The following is a 27,521-nucleotide window of genomic DNA, read 5'->3' as shown; positions in this document are numbered from 1 at the left end:
TCTGGCAGTCTGATCCTCAACGATTGTTTTGGTCCTTCAGCCTCTTGTAGTTCTGTTTCATTTTCTTGAGCTTGTCCCTCACCTGCTTTGTGGTGTGCATAACCTTTAGTTCAGCCATTTTTGCTCCGATCGTAGCGTGGATGCGATCATTGTGCGTTGCTGACTCAAACTCCCACTAAACATCCTCCTTAGTTAAAAGCTTAAAAGAGCTGGAACCTAATTATCTGTCTAACAGTCGTAACTTCTCCCCCTCTTCTCCATCATATGTTTAAGAAATGGTGGGTGTGTATTTCGTACATCGTGCGGACCCTTATCCATAAATCTTTGCACATTGTGGGGACTGAGCCCTCTAGTGGGGACCAACCTCTGGTCCACATTGGTACAAATGCTTTACTAGGGTTAGACGATAGGTTTAAGAGTAAGGTGTGAATTGAGTTAAGGTTAGGGTTAGGTATTTGCCGGCAATGGTTAGGTTTAGGGTAAGGGTCACGTTTAAGCTGTAGAAATGGGTAAGAAATGAAAGGAAGTAAATTGAAAATCCCCGGAGGATAGAGAAACGTGTGTGTGTGTGTGTACCTGTCTAGCCCTCAGAGTGAGAACCATTTTTCCAATTTCACCATCAGATTGAGAACCAATTGTTGCAAAGTGAGGACATTTTGCTGGTCCTCAAAAGCTACTTTGCAAATGGTTAGGTTTAGAGCTAAGGTGCCAATTGGGTTAGGGTTAGTGTGAGGTATGCATTGGTAATGGTTAGGTTTAGGGTTAGTTTTAGGGTTAGGGCATAGAAAGGTAGCCTGACGTAGTCCTACTCAATTCTAGTCAGAATATGAGTCTGATACTGCTCCATAGAGCTGTGATTATGGGGCGTGTTTCGAAAGAACCAGGAAAAAAAATGCCTCTGCACTCAATTGGATAGACCTACAACCAATAAGAGCAACGGAGTGCGTGACGTGTGTTAAGCGATGCATAGTTGTTGTCAACAAAAATCAAAGCGTGCAGTTGCACGCCTAGAATAAGAAGATGAGCCTTGATCGCGTTTCTCTGTTCCTCTTTTAAAATTATTTTGCTATCGATATCTTCTAGAACAGACCTAATAGCAGAATCTACACACCTCAACTCTCCAGCGGCAGCCATTGTTGTTGTCACCCAAGCGCGCTTTGGTGACGTGGTTGATTACGTTACTGTTGATCATCTGTCCATCATCGTATAAAGCCCGCCCTGACAATTTGATTGGCCCGCCAGATTTTGTGCCAGCATACTCGCGCTAATATTGAGCAATGCCAGACCGAACTTCCCGAACTCAAACGTTATGGGCAGGACTAAGTTCGGAATGGCACTCAGGCTAATAGAAAGGGTTGAAACTGACTGAAAATCAATGGGAGTCAACTCATGGTCCTCACTACATATAGCAGAACGAGTATGTGTGTTTGTGTGTGTTGGATGTAACAAAACAGAATGCCAGTTTGAAGATGGCGGCTGGGGAGATTTAACAAAAAAGAAGCCAGACAGTCCACTAATTATTGCTCTTTGCTACCCCGCCCAAAAGCCAGAACAAGCAGACAGAAGTACTGAGTAGCTTGAGGGTTCAAAGCACTGTGAAAGGAAAGCACAGGTAATGCAAATTAGTCGGGTAATTCTGTATGAAAAAGCAAAGCTGTGGAAAAGGGGCTATAGAAATCTGTAGAAAATCGAAATCTAACATATACACTTATTTTTGTGCTTAAGGTTTTTCCTACTGAAATCAGAGCCTTAGGAATGGGGACTTCCAGTGCGGTTGCAAGGATTGGTGCTCTTATTACACCATTTGTGGCTCAGGTATGCAGCTTTGCCATACAGCTGAAACCCATGTTTACAGCATGGTATATAAACACATAAAAACTTTTTTCTCACTTTCAGAACAATCACTATAATTATTCCTGTTTTATGTCAGTTAAAATAAATAGACTTCAATTTGCTAAATCTCAAAATAATAAAGTTAAAAAGGTATTACTGTACTTTCTTCAAAACACATAAGTTTGCTTTCACTGAGATTGTATTGTCTAATTAATTTGGGAAAACAAATATGGTGAAGATTATGATGTCATGACTTTTCTAAATAGCTATTTATTTATATATTTATTTATCTTAGTTATTTTTTATGTGAAGTTAAGTAACGGCTGATCTTCTTCAGTGACATCAATTAAAACACTTTCTCTTCTAGTGTTAGTGAAACTAACTAGTATTTGAACAGATCATTTAGGCTACTTAAAGGTGTGTGGAGCCTTTTGAATGGTCAAATATAGATTTTAGTTGAAGCTGTGTCTAAAGTAAAGAGGTATAGATAGATATATATAACTGATTAATGTCATCCTAACTGATCTGCAACAGAAAAAAAAATTATTTGATTTTGATCTTTTTGGAGTAGCCTACTAGTGGAAATTACCAGAGACACATTGTTCATCGTGACCTTTCTTTGTAAATACCAGGGTTAAGATTATTTGTTAAAGTTGGGGTATTGTAGATATATCTCTGCTTCTGAAAACCTTAATTTTAAGATGTTTCTTAAGCAATAAAGAAAAAAATAATAATATTTTATATAGTTGACTACATTTATAAATGATTACATCATAGATATAAACACCTCTGATAGTTTTGAAGAGTTTTACTCATATTTCCTAAGAATCGCAGCAATGGAAACTATTCTTTAGAAGTTGATAACAATTGTTAAATTATGGTTCAAGTTGGTAGGTATTAGCTAGCAGGACAGTTTGGGTAAAAATGTTTACAGTTCAAAAGACAACCACCTTTCAAGTGGAGAAAATCTGCTGTAAGGGGAAAGTCTAGCAAAAAATCTGTTCTTGGTCATTTTATACTTTTGACTTGATTCCATTTATTTTAGTATTTAAAAAAAAAAAAGCCAGATATTCCAGCACACATAAGATTTCAGATGTTTTGCTTTTTTGCAATTTCTGTTTTGTTTTATTCATTTATTTCTTCGGCGTTAATTACCTAAATCTCACTTTAGACTCTCATTATTTTACATTTACAGAAAACTGAAGGTTTATATACTGAACATGGTTCTCAAAATGGCAATAAATAAATACTATAAAGTCCAAAAGACCACAGGTGATTGGAAATTACATATTAAATTGAATTTGATCAATAAATTGTACATGTCAGAAAGACACCATTTGTATGGTAACCTCTTTAGAATACCAACACTCTTGTTCAATATATTATTTCACAGTAAAAGGAAATATTAAAGGTAGGCATCAATCAACTCTTAAACACTGTTCTATATCACGTTAAAGTTTATTCACATTCAAAAATTCAAATTATTGCATGCATTATTCATCCAAGTTCATAATATTTTTACTTTACATGTCATACAATAATATGAACAGGACATGGTAAAAAGGAGCATGATGAACACATTGTCTTATTGTCCATGTCCCTTTGTATATTTGAACCCTGCTCAATAATAACACTGAGCTTTCATCAAAAAATAGGAATGTATCAAGTTACACACTCAGTAAACATACAGAGACAGTCAAATGTATTAGCAATATCACCAAAGATGTGAGCAAGCAATTTCGAATAAATCCTCCTCATCCTTTACAGTGAAATTTATTTTTTCATAACTTGATGCAAGGAAAAAATAATACTTATTTTCATATACGTATATTAAGTCAGAGGGGAGATTATATTTAGGTGAGCATATTCAGAAAGAGTAACACTGTTAAAACTCTAATGATTGCATAATGATGTACAACATAGTTACAGCTTTCCTGTCTCCTAATATGTTGTTGGTTATTTCTAGGTGATGCTCAGGAAATCGGTGTATCTGACTCTTTCGGTTTACTGTGGCTGCAGTCTGCTGGCTGGAATCGCGTCCTTACTTTTGCCTATCGAAACTCTGGGCAGGGGTCTACAGGAGTCCGGCATCGATCAGGAGGCCGTAGGGCAGACAACCGACATAACCCATCAGTCAAATGGTACAACACACAATATCGACCAGAGATAGGTCAACCAGGAAAAAGATCAATGATGTTTTGTGCCTTCTAAGGAAACATTTGACTATAGAGTGATGGACTGAATTATAAGACTGATATAGTGCCGAGCTGAAGGAAAAGTTTCATTACAGGACAGTAAATAACTAAAAGTCTGGTCTTTGTTTCTAGTGATGATAGAGGGATGTTTGTACTTGAACTGTTTCGTTTATTAAGACCAATAGAACCTGTATGTGCTCTAAGAACAAATTCAGAAAAAAACACCAAACATTTAGAATCCCAAACTAAATGTTCCCATTACTCCTTCTGTTATATTGTTTACCTAAAGTCTTACTGTAAAAAGTATGTTTGGATGAAAAACTGTAAGACATGTTCAAATGTTTGTTTTTGATTAACCACATATAGGAACATTTAAACTGTTTTACTCTACATGGTGCTGCTATATTTCTGATTTAGAAAAATAACAAAATATGTATGGGCCAAATGGGAAGATCAATATATTGTTTTAAATATTCTCTTGGCTTAAGAGTTTGTCTACTGGTCTGCATATGTTTGTTTAATTTAAACTGAATAAAAACACATCTTAGTCATATAAAACCTGACAGACTGAGAACAGAGAATTTCTTAGTAGAATTTATTGTTTTTCTGTATTCGTGAGTTTATGTTTTATTATTGTTATGTTTTACTTTTCAACTATGGTTTTTCCAAATTGAAAGGATCTATATATTAATGCATTATGATTGAGCATCTTTTTAAGATGGGGAAAAAAGCTTGAACTTATCATTATGTTGCCTTTCTTAAGTAATCATATCCCATAAAATTTTCCACATTATAACTTAACAGCTATTTATTATAATTTTGTTAATTACAGAAGCACAACTTGAACTTCGAAGAAAATATGTTTTCATATGAAATTTTGCAAATAAAAATATGAAAACTATTTAGGATTTGTCATTAGCTGCCTTCCACATTTTCTTATAATTATTTTTACTTTAAACATTTTGCTGCTTTTTCAGTTGTGAGTTTTGATGGCAGCTCTCTACCCACACATTAACAGACTCATGTTTTTGTCCATTCTTCAACGCAAAATAACTCCAACTCACTTTGATTTAAAAAGATCTGCAGTTATAGAGCTTTATTTTATCTTTTTTTTATTCAGCTCTGAGCATTGACTACTTATTTACTGTTCTTTTTATTTTTTATTTAACATTCTTTGAGCTCATCTCTTCCATTGGAATACATCTCTGGCTGCAGTCTTGTTACCGTGAAGATGAACTTGTTACCCCAGCTCAACTCTTTAGCAGCCTTTAAAGCGTTTTCCTCTAAAACTGCCCTGTATTAAGAATTACAGAATAAATCCACTACCAAAGCATAATGCTGTCATCACAATGCTTCATTGAGGAAATGTTGTGTTGCTGTGATAAAAATCAGATAAAATAGGCCAGAGAAGTAACATCAATTCCCGTGGTTTTACCTCCTCATTATTGCAGACATTTATACCATGTTAGCTGTGCAATAAAATCATTATTTACATCAGAAATTGATTGATGGAAATAGAGTAAAGCTCATGTTTAAAGCTGAGTTCAATTCATTATTTATATTTGTTATTAAGTAATATTTTTTGAATTATGTGGCTGAGGGAAAGTAAAAAAATGAATATGAATAACAGGTATCTACTTATTTCTACTTATAGACCTGCTTAGTTACACAGAATAGGTTGTGAAAATTAAGCTACAAAATTCAACATGATCCTATTGGTAACATAAATTCATGTATATATATATATATAAGTGCTTATATTTTTTTTGATTAATAGATTAATAATCGGATAGCCAAAGGTTCCTTAAAGAGAATTTTTCACTAAATTAAACCAGGTCAAACTAAAACTTTTCCACTTGAGGAATCCTGGATTGAGCCTGACAGATGACAACATTATGTTATCTTAAATTCAAAATATTTATATATTTTCTTTTACAATTGTAATGTGATTCCTGTTCTAAGTGGTTTTTCAGCGCCTTATTCTTCTTTGCAGGGCTGTCTTGTCTGCCATCTTGCTGCCAAGTTTCAACACTTAATGGGAGTACATTTATTTTAATAAAAATGTATACTTTAGCAATTAATGATCACTTGGATACTGTTAATCAGGGGTTTAAATCACACCCATCATGGCGATTCGATTCAGTATTGATTCCTGACACAACGGTTCGATTAATTTTGATTCTCAAGAATACACCACGATAAGATTAGATTAATTGGTTCAATCTTTTTTACCTTACAGGCTAGAAAATGTTTCAAATGTGAAATAAATCAATGAAAGCTGTAATATATTTAAGCATTTCATTTGAGAAACAACAGCAAATAACAGAAGTAGCAAAGTTGTTCCAGGAGCAAATGGATAAAAAGATGAAACCATGAATCAATACTCTTGCGGACGTGTCAATGCATCGGATCGCCGGCCATTGGATCGATGCATCGATACAAAACGATTATTATTAACACCCCTACTGCTAATAACTGTTATTTGCCATCTATCTGCTACATTTATAAAATGTCTTTTGGTTTAACACTACAATAGCTGTTATTTTTGAAAAATATTCTTACTCAGCTTATATATATTTGAAAATAGATTTATTCTATTGTAATCTTATTTCATTTGACTATAATTTCTACTATAATTTTGTGACTACTATTTTCTAATTCCTATAACTATAATTTAAGTAAATACATGCATGAGCTTTATTTTGTAGGCTTTTTTTTCCTGTTACTTTTATAATTTCTATGTCAGTTTTATCAAACAGTGTTCCTGCAGTATTTTTAGTTGGAATAATATCAGCAGCATGGTATGGGAGTTCCTAGTCTGGTCTGTCACCTTGACAACATTGGCCCAATGACAGCTCACACGCGAATTAGGCCAGCCAATCAGAGGCAGCCGCCAAAGCTGCATGTCATTTCTGCTCTGCTTTGCTACCTGCAGCGTGTTTTGTTTGTCTGTCTGCCGTCATAACCTCTGGGACCGCTGGCTGGAGTCAAGCACGGGACGTCTGCCATCCTCTGCCGCTCATGAGGGCTCCGGTAGCCACCGAGAGGAACCGGCGCGGGGTCTGTGGAGTCTATTATTGCTGGAGGAGAATCTGACTAGGCATTATTTTTTGCCCGGTGATAGAGGCAGAAGCAGCGGCGCATCTTTCTCCCCTCCCTTCCCTGCTCCTCTGTTGCCCTCCACGGCCGCCGCAGTCCACCGACCATGGCCCTGGTGACTCTGCAGCGATCCCCCACCCCTAGTGCGGCATCCTCGGCTAGCAGCAGCGCGGGGGAGGTGAGTTAGGGAGCCGGGGATGGGGATGCATGTGCTGGGTGTGAGGAAACGCTCCTGCAAGGACCAGTACAGTTTTTCCTCAGAGACCAATATGCTGCAAAGGCTGTTGTTTTGGGAGTTTTTGTTTGTTGCAGCTTTTGCCGCGGATTTGTAAACAAAATCCTGCAGAGGGGGAGGGGAAGCTGCTCAGGGTTTAGCTGTCAAAGTGCTCATTTTGCACTGGGAGCTCAGCTGGCTCTCTCTGCTTGTTTACAGGGATTTGCGCGCTCACAGCTTCTGCAATTTAGGAGAAAAGCAGCTTTTTTTTTTTACTTAGTTTAGTCCACAAACTCTGGCCTTTGCCTATGGCCTATTTGTGATGTAATAAACCTTAGAAACAAGCTGCATTACTGAATGACTGATGGTTTTATAGAATTGGTTACCTTTGTAATGATGTTAAATTTGTCTGGAAAAAAAGCACCTATAAGCAGATTTTTATTCTGTCTGTTGACTTATATGTTTTTGCAAATTCTAAGTTCTGCTATAAATATTATAAAAATAATAGAGTTTGGGCTTTAATTTTATAACAAACCAAAAAATTAAAAAACTACTTAAGCCTCCCATATTTGTGAAATACTCTTTTACAAAGCTGCAAGGAAAAGTTTATGATATCTCTTCTTCAACATAATGGTATAATCAAAGAGGAAGAAAATGCGCTGTCTGAAGTGAGCTACTGTAAACACTTTTAAGGACTTAATAAAATTACAGTACATATCTGACCAGCAGATGGCGCTGACTTATTCTTGAGAAATAATTACTTCCAACTGCAGCAAAACGTGTAACATTTAATGAATACATTTAGATACATTAGTATATTAGATTAAAAATACACCTGAAACTGCAAAAAATAACGTAAATTCTCACATAATGTTTGTTTGTTTAGTCCCGTTTATGTATAGGCAGCCTAGCCAAGAATAGTATCATACTATAGTCAAAATACTAAAGTTTACATTAAATTTATCGGATAATTTGAATCTTGACATTATGTTGAACTTTTAAAAAAAATAATTTATTTGTGTGCAAATGAGGCAGGGTTGCTGCAAATTCTATTTTTTGCATCACTTATCAGTGCTGAAGTATATTCTGGTATCACAATAAACAAGTGGTACCCATAAAGGCATCTATAGGGCGCAATTTAACCTTTAATCTGAGAATGTAACCTTTAGTCTTTATTTGGGACATTTATGCCATTCTCTGCTTTTATTTAAAGGTTTAGAGAATGATCTTTTATGTCTGGGTAGATCATTTAAATAAGTGGTCCTCCTAATTGTCAATCATTCTGGTGATATGTCTAAGTAAGGCGGTCCTACACGCTTTTCCCGTTAGCTACCTTTTTCAGCGCGTGCGCACTTTCATCCACAAATCTATGGTGAGCTATGGTTTCAGATAGTCATTGAAGCTCACCTTTCTCACCACGGTTCTTTGGAAATTACCAAGGGTCATAACAGAAAAGAAAGGTCTCAGACGAGGCAGATAAATCCCATAATGCTCTGCATGAAGGCTCTCCTCGCAAAGCATTATGGGATTTGCTGTCACGGTGGCTGTCACTACCCGATCCGTCCCGGAAGCATGATCCGTTCTGCACATGCGCCATCAGCTCATTTGCGCATCCAGATATACTTCCGGTTCGTTCATCCTCGATTTTATTTTGTTAAAAATACCTAGATCATGTTTTCCCTTCCCAAAAATAGTAAACATACTAAAATATAACATGTTAAAGGTTGATAATGTATTTCTTATAAAATAAAATAAATAAATTATAAGATAAATGCCTTGAAATCCTTTCTTTTATCAGCTGTCTGTGCCTGATCTGCACCGGGAAATGGGATCCTACGCTACTTCGAGGAGCTAACTTTTTCGCTTTGGATTTAAACATAAATCTAGTGTTTTTGAGTTTTATGGTTTCGTTTTGTTTTAACCTTATGCTATATAGTGCGTAATGTAAAGAAAGAAATAACTAGAATGCAGATAAACATGGTTTAATCATATTTTGCCGGACTGCTCTGAGCATGTCCGATGATGACGTCAGAGAAGCAGTTTAACGAAGAAAATGTAAAAAGCTTAAAAGTTGTCTCACAAAAGTCAGAAAACATTTTTTACAGATGTGTATTACTATTCTTTATTGCGCTAAGGATAGAAATAAGTAGTTTTAGTACCATGATTACATTATTTATGGACAATCAGATGTGTATCTGTTCTTGCATGCACAGAATGGATTGTGCTTCTGGGACGGATTGGGTAGTGACAGCAGTGACTAATTACAAAGATGTCGCAGGCACCACGCAGAGAAGGAAACGGTCAGTTAACTGAGTTTCCTATAAAGTCCACTATATGTGGACATATAGCATATGCTGTATGTGGACACAGTAAGCTTGTATGAGCTATGAGAACAGCACATTTTAAACAGGGCGCGCACAAGGAGAAATTGGCTTGTGCATGCATTGCATGAGCTTGTTTTCTTTTTTTTTTAAAGTGGAGAGGGGCAGGTCTTTAAAAAAAATTCCAGAATACCTTTAAGACATTTGAAGCAAACATTTTTAAACCTTAAAATTTCAACCATTTATAATGCTGCTGTATCGGTTACTTTTTAACAGAACAGCTTTAAACATATTTTAAGGATTTTTTTTAGCAGCGTAATCATTGCATCTCTAAAAATTATATTTCCCTTATTTTTAATTGGGGATAATTTTATTATTACCTAAAAAAAATTAAACTATAATAGTACACCACTGATATGAATCCATTCATTTATCATTGCTGTGTTATTTAAATTCTGTTCTTTGTTTTCTCTTTTTCTTTTTTATAGGATTTTGGAAGTGATGATGACAGGAAAAATAATCAGAGGTAAGAACTATAAAACTTACAGAGACCATGCTTTTTTTTTTTATAAGTGCTTAATATTGTTTTTTTGTTTTTTTTACACTGTATGATATGGAATCAATGAATTTTTTGTGCCTATCCTCTGACATTAAATCAGGCTTAAGTTTTTCAAGTTTTAGGTCTGTTTGGATTTTTAATGTTATATATTTTACTCCAAAGATATAGATTTTATTTTAACTTTTTTTTAAAGTCAATGGCCATAGATACACCAAGTTTACAGTTCCTTTATGTATTTTGTGTGCATTATGTATTTTTTCTAGGGTTGGGTACCGAACTTCGGTTCTTTTATGGTACCGACCGAAATGCTTCGGTCCTACAGAGTATCGAAACATGCCTCGTCTTTCGGTACCAAGTTTCGGTGATTGGCTGTAACACTTAACGTGATTGCGTCATCCAGGAAAAATACACAGGTGGTCACGCCTACAGCCATGGTTCATGTGTATCTGTTGTGAACTGGTTGCGAGCGTCGCGGAACCCCTTTAAAATGCCCCCCAGGTCAAAAGTGTGGCTTCACTTTATTAAGACTGATGCCAATAGTGCGCAATGCAGTACACCGTGCACGGAAACAATTTAAGAGCAGAAAGTTGCTCGGTGTTTGACTGCAAGAAGAGCGGACAGCAGCCGGCGTGACCATCCTCCTCTCAGCAGCCCGTGGGCAGAGCAAAGCCAGCAGAGTTAATCATGCTGCTTTCACACCGGACGCAGCAGGAGCAGCAAAATCGCGTCTGCTGCTTCATTTTTTGCTGCTTGTACCAGCTTCTGACGAGCGGCTGAAGCAGCTTTGCTGCTCTGGCTGCGCGGTGCAAAAGTGTGTCTGACGCGCGTTGGGCGGAGCTACTCTATCCTTTATTTGCCTTGCAGCTATATTTGCTGTGATCAGTGGGAATAAAGTAGTTTTATTATGTTTTTAAGTGGGAAAATCCACCATATTGGGATTGAAGGGATACTCATTTTTTGGGGAATTAAACATTTCAGCTAAACCAAACTAGCTTCAAACTTGGATAATGGGGTTTCTTAAAGACTGAGGTTTTGACTTTGACTGGACTATTGAAACAATTTAATTTATTGCAGGTGCTTGATTGTAGTCAGCTGCTGGTTTTAGTGTTATGGTTTTGTTGTTTCTAAGGTTTTATAGCTATAATGGCCTTTATTTATAAGTTGTTGGACCAAAGGAAGAGCAGAGAAGAAAGCGGAGGACATGCAGTGAATGGCCTTGGACTGGTGGAAAACAGGGACGTTTATCATTATACCCAGCATTAAGCTTATTGACATTTGATCTCCTAAACTGGGAATTAATCCTGTATAGAGATGACTTGATAATCAACTTATTTGACTGCACGGTTTCTAGCTTTCTGGTCTACAAATTAAGCACGTATCATCCACCCGCCATATCTAACTGTTAGTGAGCTGATAAACTTGGTTTGTTTTTCACAATGCATGGTTCTGTAGATTATGACCAACCATCTCTGCTTTGGTCTCTTTATTTCTTGAAATTTTGTCTTTAATTTCAGCCACAATTAATACCATACCAAAGTCACTCCTACCCCTGTTAGTCCAGATATATAATTATTTTATTCAGTAAGGAAGTTTGTTTATTGATAAGTAATGATACACGCATCTCAAAAAATGAGGGTGAAAAGAGAAATTTGTTATAATGGCTATTCCATTTTAAAAATGGCATGTTAAAATTATTTCTTAATAATTAAAAAAATACTTTATTGGCTTTAGAACAAAATGCCTATTTAAATTGTGTGTTATTAACAAGTTTTTGCACGTTTCAGTGGTAGTTTGACAATAACTTTAATGATGAGGCTAGAAAGTCCTCCTTTCCATCACCCTAATCTTTAGGGCCTTTCAACACATTCTGTATACAATTCAGATCTGTGCTCTAAATGTGCATCACCTCAAAATTTGAATAGTATTTCCTGTCTGAAGGGAATGACCTTGAACATATATCTGGCAGGCATATGAATAAACTTGGGCTTAACTGTAAGTCACAAGTCGCGCAGAAATGTTCTGTTTAAATAGGGGAAACTTTCTTTGATTAACCTTTTGAATCAAGCCATATTTTTTCAATCTGTTACTAACTGTTCTGTTGACAACTTTAACATTGTGATCAAGGCCCCCAGTAAGGAGTTACTTAGTTTTCCTCAGCATTTTTCCATGTTGACATTATTTGTACCAGTTTGAAAACTTTGGTTGCTGCACGTCCCTTGTTCTATCTTTGTTTTATATATATACAACAACTTGGTATTGTGGTGAGGTCTAAAAGAATACTTTGAACAATGTTGAGAAGATTTTTAGTTTCACTTTATCTTGAATAAGGCATATTTTTGACAGACTTATAGCCCAGATTGTCCTGCTCCCTGCCTTTTCCACACTTAATATTCCCCTCAGTAGTTTTCAGACAAAGCAGAGGAAAATGAATTCAGCGTGACAAGTTTTTAAAAACAGCTTCTCATACTCTGTTACATAACAAATAGTGCATAAACTTTTGTCCCTGCTCAGAAACAAGACTTTTCTTTATCCAACCAACGTCACAGAAGTCAAGGCATTTGTCAGCAAAGCTTTGCCAAACACTAATGCCTTTGTTGGATTTGTAGGCTGGGAAAAAAAAGCCTTGTCATGTTTGGTGATTCGTCACTGGTGTGAAGCCTTGATTGCCGAATGTCAAACATGAGACGTTCCCACCCGCCTGCACACTTTCAGTCTAAATGAGGGTATTGTTGCAGAGGGTTTCTCAGCTGATGGATGAATCACGTGCTGCATCAAACAGCCGGCAGCATGGGCATGAAAGAAGCGCCGGGGCTTGAGGTGACGATTAAGAACATGGAAGATGACATGTATCAGGCTGCTATAGGAGATTGGACACAAAAGAGGAAATTGGGGGTTCTTTTTGGATGAGGCTTAGCTTTTCTTAGGTGACTGAAAATATTAAAACCAGCAGGATGCATCTAGTTTTAAAGTCTTCACATGGAGCTATTTTTAAAGAACTGCCTCACTTTGTAGAGAAAGCTTCTCTGACTCGGAAGGAGATCTGTCGCATGTAAGTTCCCACAGCAACATTACATTGAGTGATTGGGCTCATAGCAACAACTAAGGGTTCATTTACTATATTCATATTTTTTAAAGGCCTTCAGCTGCAGTACTGTTGGACCTATAAATTATTGGGGCATTAAAAGGCACCTAAACCTAGGAGGTGGGTCAGTATGTGTAAGCACACCATAGACAGCTTAATGGGGAACACGTCTATAATGTTGCTGCTGTTTTCAAATATCCATTACTATAAAAATGTCCATAGCTGTATATTAGTTATTTATTTTTCATGTACACAGCTTTTATATTGTTAAAACACTTTACAGTACAGTATTTTTATTGTTCATATTTTAACTATTCACTATTATTATATTCTTATACATTTTTCTAAGGTCCAGATTTGTGTGACAATTGTTTCTATAATCTTTTTGCTGCTTTAAACACCAGAATTTCCCCATTGTAGGACAATAAAGGGATTTTCTACTCTATTCTGTTCTATTTCGAACAGGTTCTTTAGCTGTTTTGTCAACAGCAGCTTGTTGCAAAAACAAAATCTTTGCCATTTGCTTTGATTCGGTTAAACAAAAATATTAAAGACCTTCAGAAACTACAGGAATCTGTTTGGGCTGCTTTATTTATTTTTCTTCTGTTTTTCCCTCAGGTGAAGAAAAAGATAAAATAGTGGTAATATAAGATCAAATGTTTGTGTTTTTACTGTCAAACTGATTGAAGCTTAGATGTAGCTAATGCAATAGATATGAATGTAGGTTTATTAGAATGCAAATAAATCCTATAGTTAATCAATTTCAACCACTCATTGCCAACAAAATACCTTCAATATTACCTTTTTGATGTGATAAGTATACAACAACCAGCTTTATTTGCTTTTCTATATATAGTATATTACTTTGGGATACCGTATGGACCCCACTTTGTGGTGGTTTGAGGGAAATTCCCAACAGTAGCCACTAATGAGTTTAAGCCTAAGAGGATTTTCTGTAAAATCAGTTTGCTTTCAACTTTTTTTAACCTTTTGTCAGGATCAATTTTTTTATTTGTTTTTTATGTTTTTCTATATTCCAATATTCTCCACAAATGGGCCCCTGATTTAATTTTATTTTATTTCATGTTTCTAATCGAATCCTTCTTACAGTGGCTGTCATTTGCGTTCATTACATTTTTGTATTACTACATGGTTTCCCAGTGTTTGCGGCATTAAATCACATATTATTATAGTAATGACATATTATATTAGTAATAATGAAAGCAGAATATGTTTATCTACTCAAACTGCAAAATAAATGCACATAGTTTGGGGAAGAAAGTGTATTGAAATTTACAGATTTGTACCAACTCAGGTTCTTAAGATATTTGTGTTTTCAGAGTTTACTCTGCAATGCACCTCAGTATCTATAATGGCTTTAGGGTCTAATTTTAGTTCAAATACATGATATTATTCCGTTTGGAATCAAATTTAAGTGGGTCAATGTTATTTAATGGATAAAATCAGTGGCAACTGCTGAGAAGTTAAAAAAAAACGCAGATTAACCGATGGAGGAATGATATGTTGGTGAAGAGGAGCTGGGTTGGGACTCTACTCAGTTTTATTTGGCAGAATCCTGCTGCTAGTAGCAGATAGTTTTTAATTTTTGTGGTAAAAGGTTAAAGTACCAGAATATACAATCCAATATTTTAAAATTGTTTGTTTATGTTGGTATTTTTAAAGTGGCAAAAGTAAAAATTTTCTGAACTCCAGCGTCAGACTCCAAACGCCTTGATGCGCTGCTCCCAACGCTGGACCTCTCTACGCCATCCCCCATAGACTTTGCATGTAAACATGACGCTTTGACGCCCAGAACGCTTATGGTGTGAACGCAGCTTCACAACTCATGAAATAAAGCGGCAAAATAATTGAAAATTTACTGAACTCTAGTTTTTCTGTTTTCACTCTAGTGTTAAGTACGCTTATCTAAATAAAATAAAAAACTTTCATTAGACTTGCTGTTGGCATGTCTAATGCCTTACTGTAAGTTGTGTTGGTATTCTTTTTCAGGGCTTTTTATTATTTATTTATTTTATTTATTCTTTTGCTTTTTTCCAGCATCAGTGAGAGTTTCTTTATGGTCAAAGGAGCTGCCCTGTTTCTCCAGCAAGGTGGCAACACAGAGGAACCAAAGACACCGACGCATCACAAACATGCAGGTAAGAACTAAATTATACTAATGGAGCTTTGATCCACTGGTTTCTGCCATTATCATCTGCACAGCAGCTAAAGTCAAGACAAAACTAAATACTTGTAAGTCTCTAAAGGTATTTGTTTAGTGTAGCTCCTGACTATGCTATCTAAACTTTATTACAGTTTTTAGTCCGTCTTCATTTTTTATGTTATATTTTTTAATTATCCACTTATATTCCTTTTAACTATTTGTTTTGCCTCTATCCTACTTTTTCTCATTGATATCACTTTGAATTTTCCTGCCACTGAAATGTGCTATACAAATAAACTTGCCTTGCCCTTATCCTAATAACAGATTGCAGAAACTGAAACCTTCAAGCGTTTCCAATTACCGTACTGTATTTTACATCCTTTTCCAGCCGTTTGGAGCATCTTGTCTTAGCTAAATTGTTTTAATACAGCCTCACTGGATAGTTTTTTTTTTTAGGATAAACAGCCTTTTTCATTGCAATCAGATTTCGTTAGGCAGCTTCAAAGGACTCCTTTTGTTGGCCCTTCAGATTTTGGCTTGTTGGTTTTCCTTAACCCATGTTTGCTTGCACATAAGTTTGCATCTTGATGGCAGTGCATTTTTCCTTAGCCTGCTCTGTCAGAGGTTCGTTTGGAAAAATGTGAGTTGAACATTTGTGTTAATTATGGTCATCTTTGGTTTTCATCTTGAAACTCCACCTAACTTGACTGCTGTAGTTCCAGGTAGAAACATATTGTCTTTGTTAATGTTCTGACTGCATTGGTCAGACAAAGAGCTTCTCTAACTACTTAAACTCAAACATACAGCTGGGATGGATTTGCCATGCAAATTACCCAAAAACAAATCACATATGGTTTGGAACAAACAAGTGTGATGTTAAAATAAGTTTGTACCTAAAGGAGCCTGAACCCCGTCTCTAAAACTTCTCACAGAGGAAAACAACTTCTTGCGTGTTATAAGGATAAGCCTCAGGCATCGCCTTGTCTAGCAAGTGTGCAACCTGAGTGAAAACCTTTGTGCAATAAAGCAAACACAGCAAGCTTCCATTCAGGTTTTTAAATTAAGAAAAGAGGAATGGATGGGAAATATTTTTTTCCAACCACAATGTCCAGTGTTGAATACATTTCATTAATAGCGATGGATGTCTCTGAGTTTCTTAAGTTTTTCTGAACTCGTTTTTACTGATTTACCCACACTGGTTTCAATACATTTTCCCTTAATAAATAAAGCCCTCATTTGAGATAAACAGTTTGCATTTACTATTGTCTTTATCTGATAATGTTTGTTTGAGTCTGAATTGTTTAACTGATATAAGAGGCACAATTGGAATAAATCTGTTGAGGGCTAATCCATCTCTATAGCACTATGTAAAATTCCGAGATGATCTGTAACTTATTCATTACATGTTAATAATTCTCTTTTAGGTGATTTACCTCAACATCTGCAGGTGATGTTCAAGATCCTACGGTCTGAGGATCGCATCAAGCTGGTATGTTTCTTTTCTTGTGCTCACATCACTGCATTTGCATAGGGCTCACACATTACTAAATCAAAGATACAATTATACACAGTTAATAGCTAATGTTATGGGCTCTAATAACAAAGATGCAATATGATATGCACTGCAAAATGAAGCTGATGACTTGTTTATTTAAACATAAAACTTAAATAGCATCTATGAACCAAGTCATTATCAAGTGCTTCGTTCAACAATGACTTTGTCGCTTCCAAGTTGTAAAGACCCTAAACCCCACTCTGCTCCCCCGGGAGCCACACAGTGGAGGCCCACTGCTCCCCAAGGGGATGGGTTAAATGCAGAGAGTTAATTCCTCCATTGTGATATCACTAAGGTTCTATTCATTGTTATTTATTTATTTTTCACTCCCTTAAGGGCAGATTATACTTCTGCAACAGCACACATCAAATGTCGCTTGCGTCTGGTCGCAAACCTGTTTTGCTGGTTGCTTCTGCAACGTCGTTCTGGAATTTCTAGGGACACACAGCAGTTTCCCGGCAAAGCGCTATGGGGAGCCTATTCGAGAATTCACGAGAACTTCCTCGGCCGCGCCGGCGGGAGTGTTCATTTTCCAAAACAACATGTCTGAGGCATCGTACAAGTGGTTGTACTTCCGAACCTCCTCAATCTACTGATAAAAACGTTCTACAGGGATGCTGCCTTACACTGGTAGCTTTATTTATTAGCTTCCCTTGTAAAATGGTATTTAAATGACTATGGAAACGTTTCCTTTGCTATCAACTTCTGATCAGTATTATCTGTTTTGGCGGGGGAAAATATGATGTCATCATGTAATTTAGTCACTTACCACTGAGATTAGCTGTTCCCAACTCTGCCTTACCTATGTACAATCAGATTTTATCCATCCATCCATCCATTTTTTAGCACGCTTATCCCGAGTGGGGTCGCGAGGGGTGCTGGTGCCTATCTCCAGCTGTCAATGGGCGAGAGGCCGCAGTGAACGGTGGGACATCCCCGTCCCCTCCGAAGACACTCTGGTGCACCTCTTCAAAATTTTAGGTGACCTGCAGACTGTAGGAAGCCTCTGATTAGTGGAATCTACATCCACTCTACACATGCGTATTTCCAGTTTGGTACCTTACTGGCCTGTTTTGTTTGTATGACCGCCATGGCAGAAAATGACCCATGAAGTTGGACCAGTTAGAAGAGTGAGGTGAGAATGCTGGGACCCTTTATCCACCCAGATTCCCGCTCTTTTTCGCCCTCATGTCCCTCTGTTGTCGTACAAACACCCCCCTTCTTCCTCACCGCCTACGTCGTATCTCGACCCACAGCTAGTTTGTGATTGTCCCTCTTGCATCGTGGAGTGGAATTCCATAGCGCAGACCATGCTTCAAAATTGAGCAGAAATCAAAAATGTCTGCTTCATACCTGCGACACACTGCTGCGGGAGTATAACCAGCCCTTTAGTCAGATGAGATGATGTTTATGCTTTACATCTGCACAATGATACATTTTTATGACACACTTCGTGTCGTACCAGAAACTACTCTGTGCAAATATTCTACTTTTGGGTAAAATAAAATGTCTTTAGATCAAACTTTTTCATATGTGACACTAAACACATACGAATGAAGGATTTGTAATTAATTGGAATACTTGACTATTAAATCTCTAATATTTGCAGACAGTGTGAGTCTAAAGTAGGTTGGTCACAGTATCCGTGCAATATTCACGACTGATTCCAAAAACATAAAACTGGGGCTTCGATGGGCCTTTCTGCAAGAAAATTATCAAAATTATTATTATAAGAAATGTGCAAAATATTAACACAGAAATAGTTCACCACATGCAAAATCACTCATGATTCAAGATCTACTCAGTTCCAGATGAAAATAAATAAATAATATAAAAAATAAAGCTTAACATCTTAACTTCCACTGTGTCGCCAGCGCACAGTTTTGTATCTTTAGAATGGAAACAGCACTACATTTGAAAATAAAACCAGTTAAACTTTTACCAATATAGACATACATACATCTTTAGAAAGCTTAGATTCTCCACAATTCAACTGCCAAGTTCATTTTATGGAAACTATGAGCACCAAAGCACAATTAATAAAGATATAGCAGCATGTTAAATCAGAATTTTTAAAGTAAAGCTTTGTCTTCCTACCTTTGAAGTGATTCTGAGGCCGTATTATAAACCTAATCTTAGATTGTTTATATTCCATTTGTCCGTAAGGGTCCACAAATAAAAACGAATCAAGTAAATCGCCACATAAAGTTCGTTGTTTACCATCAGAAAAGTTTGATCCTTATAGTTAATGCTAAATGTCTTGCTAATTATCCTAGTCCCCACAAACATTAAGGATCAATGTTGGGTATGTTTGTTTTCCCTTACCTTCCAGCCTACAGACAAAGTTGTCCCCGTCTATTATGTTTTGAGATTTGATGCCGGGACATCCCTTCGAAGCGTCACCAGCGTTCCCCATCAGTCGCCTCCTTTAAGCCTGATTCCCCTCATATTATGGCTTATAAAGTCCGCTGCTATTGGTTAAGTCCAAGTGCAATTTGTGGCTCTGTAACCAATAAAATGACCTTAAAACAAGGGTAAGCATTGCTAATTTGAATAGTGCCGCCTGGATATATTGCCGGGCATAAACGGCACACACACACATTAGTGATTGGATCATTGCAAACTGTTAGATAATTAGATGGAAAGTTAGAAAAACAATATTTGCTTCAAAAATGTTTTTTTTTTTTTTTTTTTTTGGGGGGGGGGGGGGGGGGGGTAAAAATTGTTGTGTAAAAGCAATAAGCACAATTATGAATAATGAATAATTTGACACATTTTGAGAGGTTTAGAGAGGCTGCTGACTCCAGAAGTTCAAAGTCACAAAGCTCTGGAACTGTTACACCTAGAGGTCTGAAATTTTCTGCAGTTGTGGTTGATATGATGCAGAATAAATGGAATACAATGACACATGCATATTTTCAAGCATGTCTTCATTACTGTTATTTGAAAAAAAATATTTTCTAGAAGAAACAAAACAATTACGAGTCATGTTTTAAATGCTGCACTATGTTCATTTATATTTTCAGAAATTAGAAGGTGTTAGAGTTGAAATGATGATCACGCTTATAATTTCAAAGTTCTGTACCTTAGAAAAAGGTTGTATATAAAAAAGCTTTGCCAGTAATAGTTAGATATATACTTAAATAATTGTGTAAGGAAGTATTTAATAATTTGTTACTCTGCTGCTGCAATTTGCAGCCAGTTAATTAAGGCACTCTCAAATCTTCTCCAGTGTAGCCAATAAATATGACTTTCACTGCACTAAAGGTTTAAGTTGCATTTGATCTCATCTTGAAAGTATTATCTTCTAGCTTCTTGATGTCTCCTTTTGTCTCCAAGGCGGTTCGCTTAGAAAGCGGATGGTCGGAGAGAGTGCGTTATATGGTTGTGATTTACACCAATGGCCATCAAGATACAGAAGAAAACATTGTTTTGGGAATGGACTTTACTGATAAGAACAGGTCTTTTCTCTTTTAAGGCTCTATATTTTGCATTATTTCAGATAATTTGATTTACTAAAGTTATGTTCTGGTTATTTCCAGTAAAAACTGCTCCATTGGGATGGTTCTGCCTCTGTGGAGTGATACCAACATTCATCTAGATGGAGATGGGTAAGATGATGGTTAGGCTTTCTGTGTGCTGCATGCAGAATGTGTGTGTGGGTTGAAATGATGCCAGTGGTGACATACTGCCTCCTAGTGTCAACACAGTAATTTACACAGGAACAGTTTTTGCTGACCTGGTAACATCCTACTGTATCTATGCTGGAGGAATGTTCCATCATTTTAACCATGAACAGTTCCTCTTAAACCATCCAACCTCCATCAGATCCTCCTCTCCTGTTCTTCTTCACCAGAGGCTTCAGTGTGAACACAGCAGGGCGGTCACATGTCTTCAAGCCTGTTTCTGTGCAGGCAATGTGGTGAGTAAAAACCATATTAGTTTCATAGTTTAAGCAGTACATAGTTTCTGCTTAAATTTTCTCATCTGGTATATGAACACAGCTTTATTTCTTTAGATAAAAAGTGGGAATTATTTTTTCTTTTTTTCTTTAAGATAGGTTTTCTAATATTTATGACTCGGGAACTTTATAGGCTCTAAAACTAAAATAATTAAAGAATGAAATCAGAAGGATTTTGTATAATCAACTATTAGTTAAAGGTGATACCTACAAGTTTAACTCCCCCAGCCAGTAAATGGCAACTGGCTGTGCTGTTTGCAAGCCAGTTACCAGGTCCACTAATGCTAACCAAACCAACGTACAGTGGCTTGGGAATTCAGCCCAATTGAACTTTTCAGCCTTTTGCCATATTCCAGGCTTCAAACTTAAAGGTATAGAACTGAAATTCTTTGTGAAAAATCAAAAACAAGCAGAACACAATCATGAAGTGGACAAAATTTATGTTATTCATTTATCTTGAGTTAATACTTTGTAGCCTTTTGCTGCGATTACAGCTGCAAATCGCTTGGGATGTGTCTCTATCAGTTTTGCACAGGGAGAGACTGGAATCTTTGCCCATTCTTTGTTGCTAAACAGCTCAAGCTCAGTGAGGTAGTATGTAGAGCGCTTGTGGACAGCAGTTTTAAGTTCTTTCCACTGGTTATCGATTAGATTCAGGTCTGGACTTTGACTTGGCCATTCTAACACCTGGATGTGTTTATTTGTGAACCATTCCAATGTAGATTTTTCTTTATGTTTTGGATAATTGTCTTGTTGGAAGATAAATCTCTGTCCCAGTCTCAGTTCTTTTGCAGACTCTTAACAAGTTTTCTTCCAGAATGGTCATTTATTTGGCTCTATCCATCTTCCCATCTATTTTAACCATCCTCCCTGCCCCTGCTGAAGAAAAGCAGACCCAAACCATAATGCTTCCCCCACGGTGTTTGACAGTGGGGATGGTGTTTTCATGGTGATAAGCTTTGTTGCTTCTAAGCCAAACATAATGTTTTGCATTGTTGCCAAAAATTTTGATTTAGTTTTCATCTGACTAGAGCATCATCTCCCACGTGTTATCTGTTTCTACCAGGTGGCTTGTGACAAACTTTAGACAAGACTTTTTATGAAAATCCTTAGAAAATGGTTTTCTTCCATAAAGGCTAGATTTTGTGCAGTCTAAAACTGATTGTTGTCCTTGCGCACCACTAGATGTTCTGTGAGCATATTTTGAAAACAATAATTGTTTTGAGAAAAACATTGAGACCTTTAATTGAAAGAAACATCCAATGAAAAAGTCATGACCTTGAAACAAATTTTCATCAACAATAGCATATCAGATGATTTAAAACATTCATACAACAGATTTAAAGTGATGTTCTAAACCTTCTGGCTTTTATTTAAGAATATTTTTTGGTTGCTTAAATTTGAGTTCTTTATGCGTGAAAACTTTACTGTGCTTTATGGTAGCTTAGCTAAAAAAAATGAATGCATGTTTTCAATTTGTATAATTTTACCCTTTGAATTATTCACAGGGTATTAAGGAAATAAACAGAGAATACTTCACAGCACACAGATTACATGAGCCTGTACATATATGTAATCCTTCTCAGTAACAAAAAAAGAAAATTTGTGAAAAGCTCTTCATACATACTATTAAGTATGGTTGAAATACCAGAATAACAATGCAAAACAACTCATCAACAAAAATATGTTTTCCTAAGATGCAAATTCACCTAAATCCTATAAAAAGCCAAAGAAGTGACCTGAGTAGAACATTATAAACACAGCAGTCATGGAATATTCATAAAATAATCATTTCCATCTTCAGCAAATGATAACCCTAAACCAGATTATTTGTCAAGTGGAATATTTATTTTTAGCTCGGGTATACTTAAAGCCTTCTATATTCCCCATTAGGGTCAGTCAGAAGTATAGATTTTTTTTTTTGCTTTGATGAGATCAGCTTTTACTGGACCTGAATATTTCATAACATCAACATAATTTGCTTGTAATGATAAACCTGCCAAACACCACCTGCTGGTTAGTTAAAGGTAAAGTATAAATAAAGTAAATTATAAATAACGGTTGATGAGTTCCCTCCCCAGCAAGCTAGTTACTTTTAGTTATCACATTACCCTCTATTCTGGCTGATGGTGCAAACTGCTTATGACCTAGACTGCTTCTATTCCTACAGGTCTGCCCTGCAGGTCCTCCATAAGGCCTGTGAGGTGTCCCGCCGGTTCAACTACTTCCCTGGTGGCATTGCTCTTACATGGATGGCCTTTTATGAGAGCTGCATCACCTCAGAGCAAAGCTTCATCAATGAGTGGAATGCCATGACCGACCTGGAGAGCACCAGGTCCGACTCTCCCAACATGTTCGTCGACGGGTAAGAACCCGATAACTCGCCAACAGAAACAATTTTCAAGTGTGATTGTTGCTGTTTTTTATATTTTACATTTAATTTGCTCTTTAGGCCAACTGAGCGAGAAAGAACCGAGTGTCTTATCAAGGCCAAACTTCGCAACATCATGATGTTTCAGGATCTTGAGAACATCACCTCAAAGGAGGTTTGTACCAAGCTCCGCCTAAACAATGCAAATTCTATTTTTCATTTGAGCGTTTTGGAGAAATCTTGAATCAATCTTTTTTCTTTTGTCTCAAAACCGTTATTATTTAAAACCAGATCCTTACATCCACTGTATAAAAACAGTCTGACTTTATATAAGACAGATTTTGTTTCTCTCTCTCTTTTTGCCAGTTAGTATTACATTATTATTATTAGTAGTATTTATTTTAAAAAAATCTTAAATATGAAGAGATTTTTTTTTTAATAAATAATAAAATAAAATAAAAAATCTGTGTGGGTGGGTAGCACTGCCGCCTTGCAACAAGAAGATCTCGGTTTGATTCCCCGCCCGGCTCATTCTGCATGGCCTTTGCATGTTTTCCCTGAGCATGCATGGTACTCCGGCTTCCTCCCACAGTCCAAAAACTTCACTGTTAGGTTAATTGGTTTCTCTGAATTGTCCTTAGGTGTGAGTGTGTGTGTGAATGGTTGTTTGTCTCTGTGTGTGTCTCTGGCGACCTGTCCAGGGTGTACTCTGCCTATCGTCCATAGACAGCTGGAGATAGGCACCAGCATCCCCAGCGACCCCAGTAGGGATAAGCGAGACAGAAAATGGATGGATTAAATATGAAGAAATTTACGTTTTTAGTTTGTTTTTGTTTTCTCAATTTTCCAGTGAATTCATAGGTTACAGACTGTCTTTAAGTTTAGTAGCTTTCAATTTTAAACAGAATGATTTGCTCCTGATGTTCAGGGGGTCCTAAATGTGCTGGGACTATTGATCAGTGGGTAAAGTAGTTGTTGTCGGCTTAATTCCAGCTTCCCCCTTTAACTTCTAAGCTGTGCCCCCAGGCAAGGCATTCAACGCCATTTAACGTATAGCACTTCAGTAATACTAGAAAAGTGTTGTAGAAATTGCTTAAATTTGTCCGACTTCCTTGTGACCAAATGGTGTTTTGTGGGTTTAACTTCACATCCCTCTTTGTTTTTTGAGTAAATGGTCAGTGCCAGGAAAGCATTTCTACTTTAGTTTTATCAGACTACAGGGCATTTCTCCAACAGTTAAGGTCTATATCACTGTGTGCGTTAAGAACTTTTAGTATCGGTTTTCTTTGAAGTATAAGTCCTTAGTGGCCTTTCAGCCTGTGTTGGTACAAAATCTCATTCAGCTTCTTCATAAGGTCTTTTGCTTTGCTCTGGGATTAATGCATGCATTTCAGACTGACATTTTTAACCCGCTGTTGTTCTCACTGCAGTGTAGACACTGAAACGGCTTCCTTATAAATGAAAATGGAAGTCATAGTAATCTTTAGTTGCTCTTTACTGTGGCTCTTTTCTTGGTAGTACCAGGTAAGACTGAAAACTGTAACGGGTGCTTTCCTATGAAAATAAATGCAAATAAAGCGTTTTTAGCCCCAAATGAATCAAAGGCATTTCCATGTAAATACTACAATTTAACATCAACTTATAACTGTAATTATAAAATTATCAACTTTCAATTTTGCCTCTGTGAAGTTGATAAATTCAAGTTGAACACAGAAATTTAGAAAAATGTGAACTCATCTACCCTCCAACTGCCTCTAAATGCAGTACTAACTCAAACTTAACCTGAGATTCAGAATGTTAGAGTGAAAATGGCCCTTCAAAATAAGAGCTTAATAAGATTCATGCCTGAAAGGCAACACAAACCCCTTTTCCTGACTGGACATTTCCACGTTGTTTATACCTGCATGAAGTTCTTTGAACACATACATTTAGCTACGTCAGACATCTGGAATTTTTACTCAAAGATGAACCAAACTTATGGAAGTCCATATTTCTCTTCCAGTTGTCTTTTCATTTTTCCTTTCCTTTTTCTATGATAACAAGGACACAGTTTGTTTACAGACTCCTCTGATGAATCCAAATATTGTGAATAAGCCAGCGTTTTAAGTTTTTGAAGACATGACATTATGATCCGGGTACTCCCCAAGTTTAATAAAATGAAAACAAAATTCTTTGTCGTATATTCCTGCATTTATAAATGAAAAATATTCTTTTGTGTGCTAACTAACATAAAAAGGAAAAGATTGGTCTAAAAATGGGTTTTATTTTAAACACAAACTCCTCTTTGCCAGATCCGTAATGAGCTGGAGCAGCACATGAGCTGTAACCTCAAAGAATACAAGGAGTTCATCGACAACGAGATGCTCCTGATCTTGGGTCAGATGGATAAGGCCACTCCTATATTTGACCACGTTTATTTGGTGAGTCACATTTTTGTTTATAAAAAGCAGGTTTCTGCTGCTTTTTAAGGTTGGGTTGAAAAAGTAATTGATTTTAAGGACAAAAGGAGGATTTGCTAAATTTGCTTCAACTTTAAAAGACGTACAGCAGCATGAAGCCCTATTTAAAGCTGTTTAATGGTGAAGTTTGTCACATCACTATATTGGATTTTAGTTTTTTTAAAGGTAAATACAAAAAATTGTCTTCTTACACAAATTAATTTGAAAACTAATGATATTCAAGTTTTGATTAATCATAGCCTTTAATGCCCAATTAGCATATTTAAGTAAATCCAAGATGCTCTCTGGATCATAAAAGGCTGAGGGAATAAATCATTTAGTTCTTCATTTAAAAAATCTTAAACATGCTCTTTTGTTTCTATGTCCCCTTTATGTTTTTTTGTGTTTTATGTCAAGGGTGAAGCAGGAAGTGCAAAAAAAAATGTTATAATGCAGCTTAGGTACTTTGTATATAAGGAGATGACACATTTGTTTTTTTTGGGGGTTTTTTCTAAGTAATTTAAAGCAGTTCCTGCAATTCTGAATAACAAAGATCTGTTATAGAAATTGGATATACTCTATGTTCTGAATAGTTTTCTGCTTTGTTTCCCTGCAGGGCTCTGAGTGGAATGCCTCCAACCTCGAAGAGCTGCAAAACTGCGGGTCAGCCATCATTCATTCTGAGTTCTCAATCTAAAATCCTGAATGTTTTGCTTTTGCCGCATTTAAGAAGTGAAGCATGTCCTTTTGAAATCATTTATTATTATTTAATAAAGAATAAAACTCTACATGTTTCCTCCACAGGGTTGGTTACATTCTAAATGTTACCAGAGAGATTGACAACTTCTTCCCGGGGATGTTCTCTTATCACAACGTCCGCGTGTACGACGAGGATGCCACCGACCTGCTGGCCCACTGGAACGATACCTACAACTTTATTGTCAAAGCCAAGTGAGAGCAATTAACACACGTAAATCTGTGATTATGGAGTTTAGAGGTTTTTTGTCCAAAATGAAGCCAGCAGCCTGATTGCTGCAGTACTAGCACATTAATCTGACATATAATAGGATTTTATCTAATATTTAAAATGTAACACTTAAGTCACTTTAAGAGATAACTGCTTTAAGGGAGTCTCTGAAACCCATCAAAATAGTTAAATAATTAACCAAGTTGACTTTTTTTCCATCATTTATGATTTAGGAAGAATAATTCAAAGTGCCTGGTGCACTGTAAGATGGGCGTGAGCCGCTCTGCTTCCACAGTTATCGCCTACGCCATGAAGGAATACGGCTGGTCACTGGAGAAAGCCTACAACTATATCAAGCAGAAGAGGAGCATAGCTCAGCCAAATGCTGGTTTCATGCGGCAGCTGGCCGAATATGAAGGAATCCTTGATGCCAGGTGAGCTGATCTACAACTTTCCTCCATTTTCCAATGGGACGGAGAGGTTTTAGGGAAATTTGACTTGATGAGATATTTTGGAGTAAGAAAATGTTTTCTTTTTTAATAAAAACATGAATAGGGTTGGGAATTGAAAAGATTTTCACGATTCCGATTCCCTTTTCGATTCTATGAAACGATTCGATTCTTTATCGATTCTTTTTTCGATTCCAATTTGGGGGAAAAAGGAGAACAAACAGTTTGATTATCAGAATCAACTTTGTTTACTTAACTATTGCACAATCTTACAAACTCAACAAGATCAAGATCCCCACAGGAAATGTGAAAC

At 36.6% G+C, this 27,521-nt stretch overlaps 2 protein-coding genes across 2 annotated transcripts in view; both read left to right on the top strand.

Annotated features, from left to right (window-relative positions):
- LOC107091277 (synaptic vesicle 2-related protein-like) overlaps positions 1–4,881 on the top strand; it is a 13,190-nt gene extending 8,309 nt beyond the window's left edge. Inside the window, exons 15-16 of the mRNA XM_015385103.1 lie at positions 1,726–1,815; positions 3,800–4,881. Of these exons, the coding sequence (XP_015240589.1) occupies positions 1,726–1,815; positions 3,800–4,003 (294 nt within the window). The 3' untranslated portion in view covers positions 4,004–4,881. The remainder of the gene's footprint in view (positions 1–1,725; positions 1,816–3,799) is intronic.
- A 2,084-nt stretch (positions 4,882–6,965) lies between these two features.
- The window catches only part of LOC107091255 (protein phosphatase Slingshot homolog 1-like), a 28,966-nt gene continuing 8,410 nt past the window's right edge, over positions 6,966–27,521 (top strand). The window contains exons 1-13 of the mRNA XM_015385075.1: positions 6,966–7,305; positions 10,151–10,188; positions 15,362–15,462; positions 16,892–16,956; positions 20,362–20,483; positions 20,565–20,633; positions 20,879–20,944; positions 23,154–23,348; positions 23,436–23,529; positions 25,646–25,774; positions 26,409–26,455; positions 26,597–26,743; positions 26,993–27,193. Coding sequence (XP_015240561.1) covers positions 7,234–7,305; positions 10,151–10,188; positions 15,362–15,462; positions 16,892–16,956; positions 20,362–20,483; positions 20,565–20,633; positions 20,879–20,944; positions 23,154–23,348; positions 23,436–23,529; positions 25,646–25,774; positions 26,409–26,455; positions 26,597–26,743; positions 26,993–27,193 — 1,346 coding nt within the window. The 5' untranslated portion in view covers positions 6,966–7,233. The remainder of the gene's footprint in view (positions 7,306–10,150; positions 10,189–15,361; positions 15,463–16,891; positions 16,957–20,361; positions 20,484–20,564; positions 20,634–20,878; positions 20,945–23,153; positions 23,349–23,435; positions 23,530–25,645; positions 25,775–26,408; positions 26,456–26,596; positions 26,744–26,992; positions 27,194–27,521) is intronic.

Source organism: Cyprinodon variegatus, unplaced genomic scaffold, assembly GCF_000732505.1.
Source record: "Cyprinodon variegatus isolate N-32 unplaced genomic scaffold, C_variegatus-1.0 Scaffold331, whole genome shotgun sequence".
NCBI lineage: Eukaryota > Metazoa > Chordata > Actinopteri > Cyprinodontiformes > Cyprinodontidae > Cyprinodon > Cyprinodon variegatus.
The sequence above is the reverse complement of the archived record's forward strand: the minus strand, read 5'-3'. Positions and strand labels throughout refer to the sequence as shown.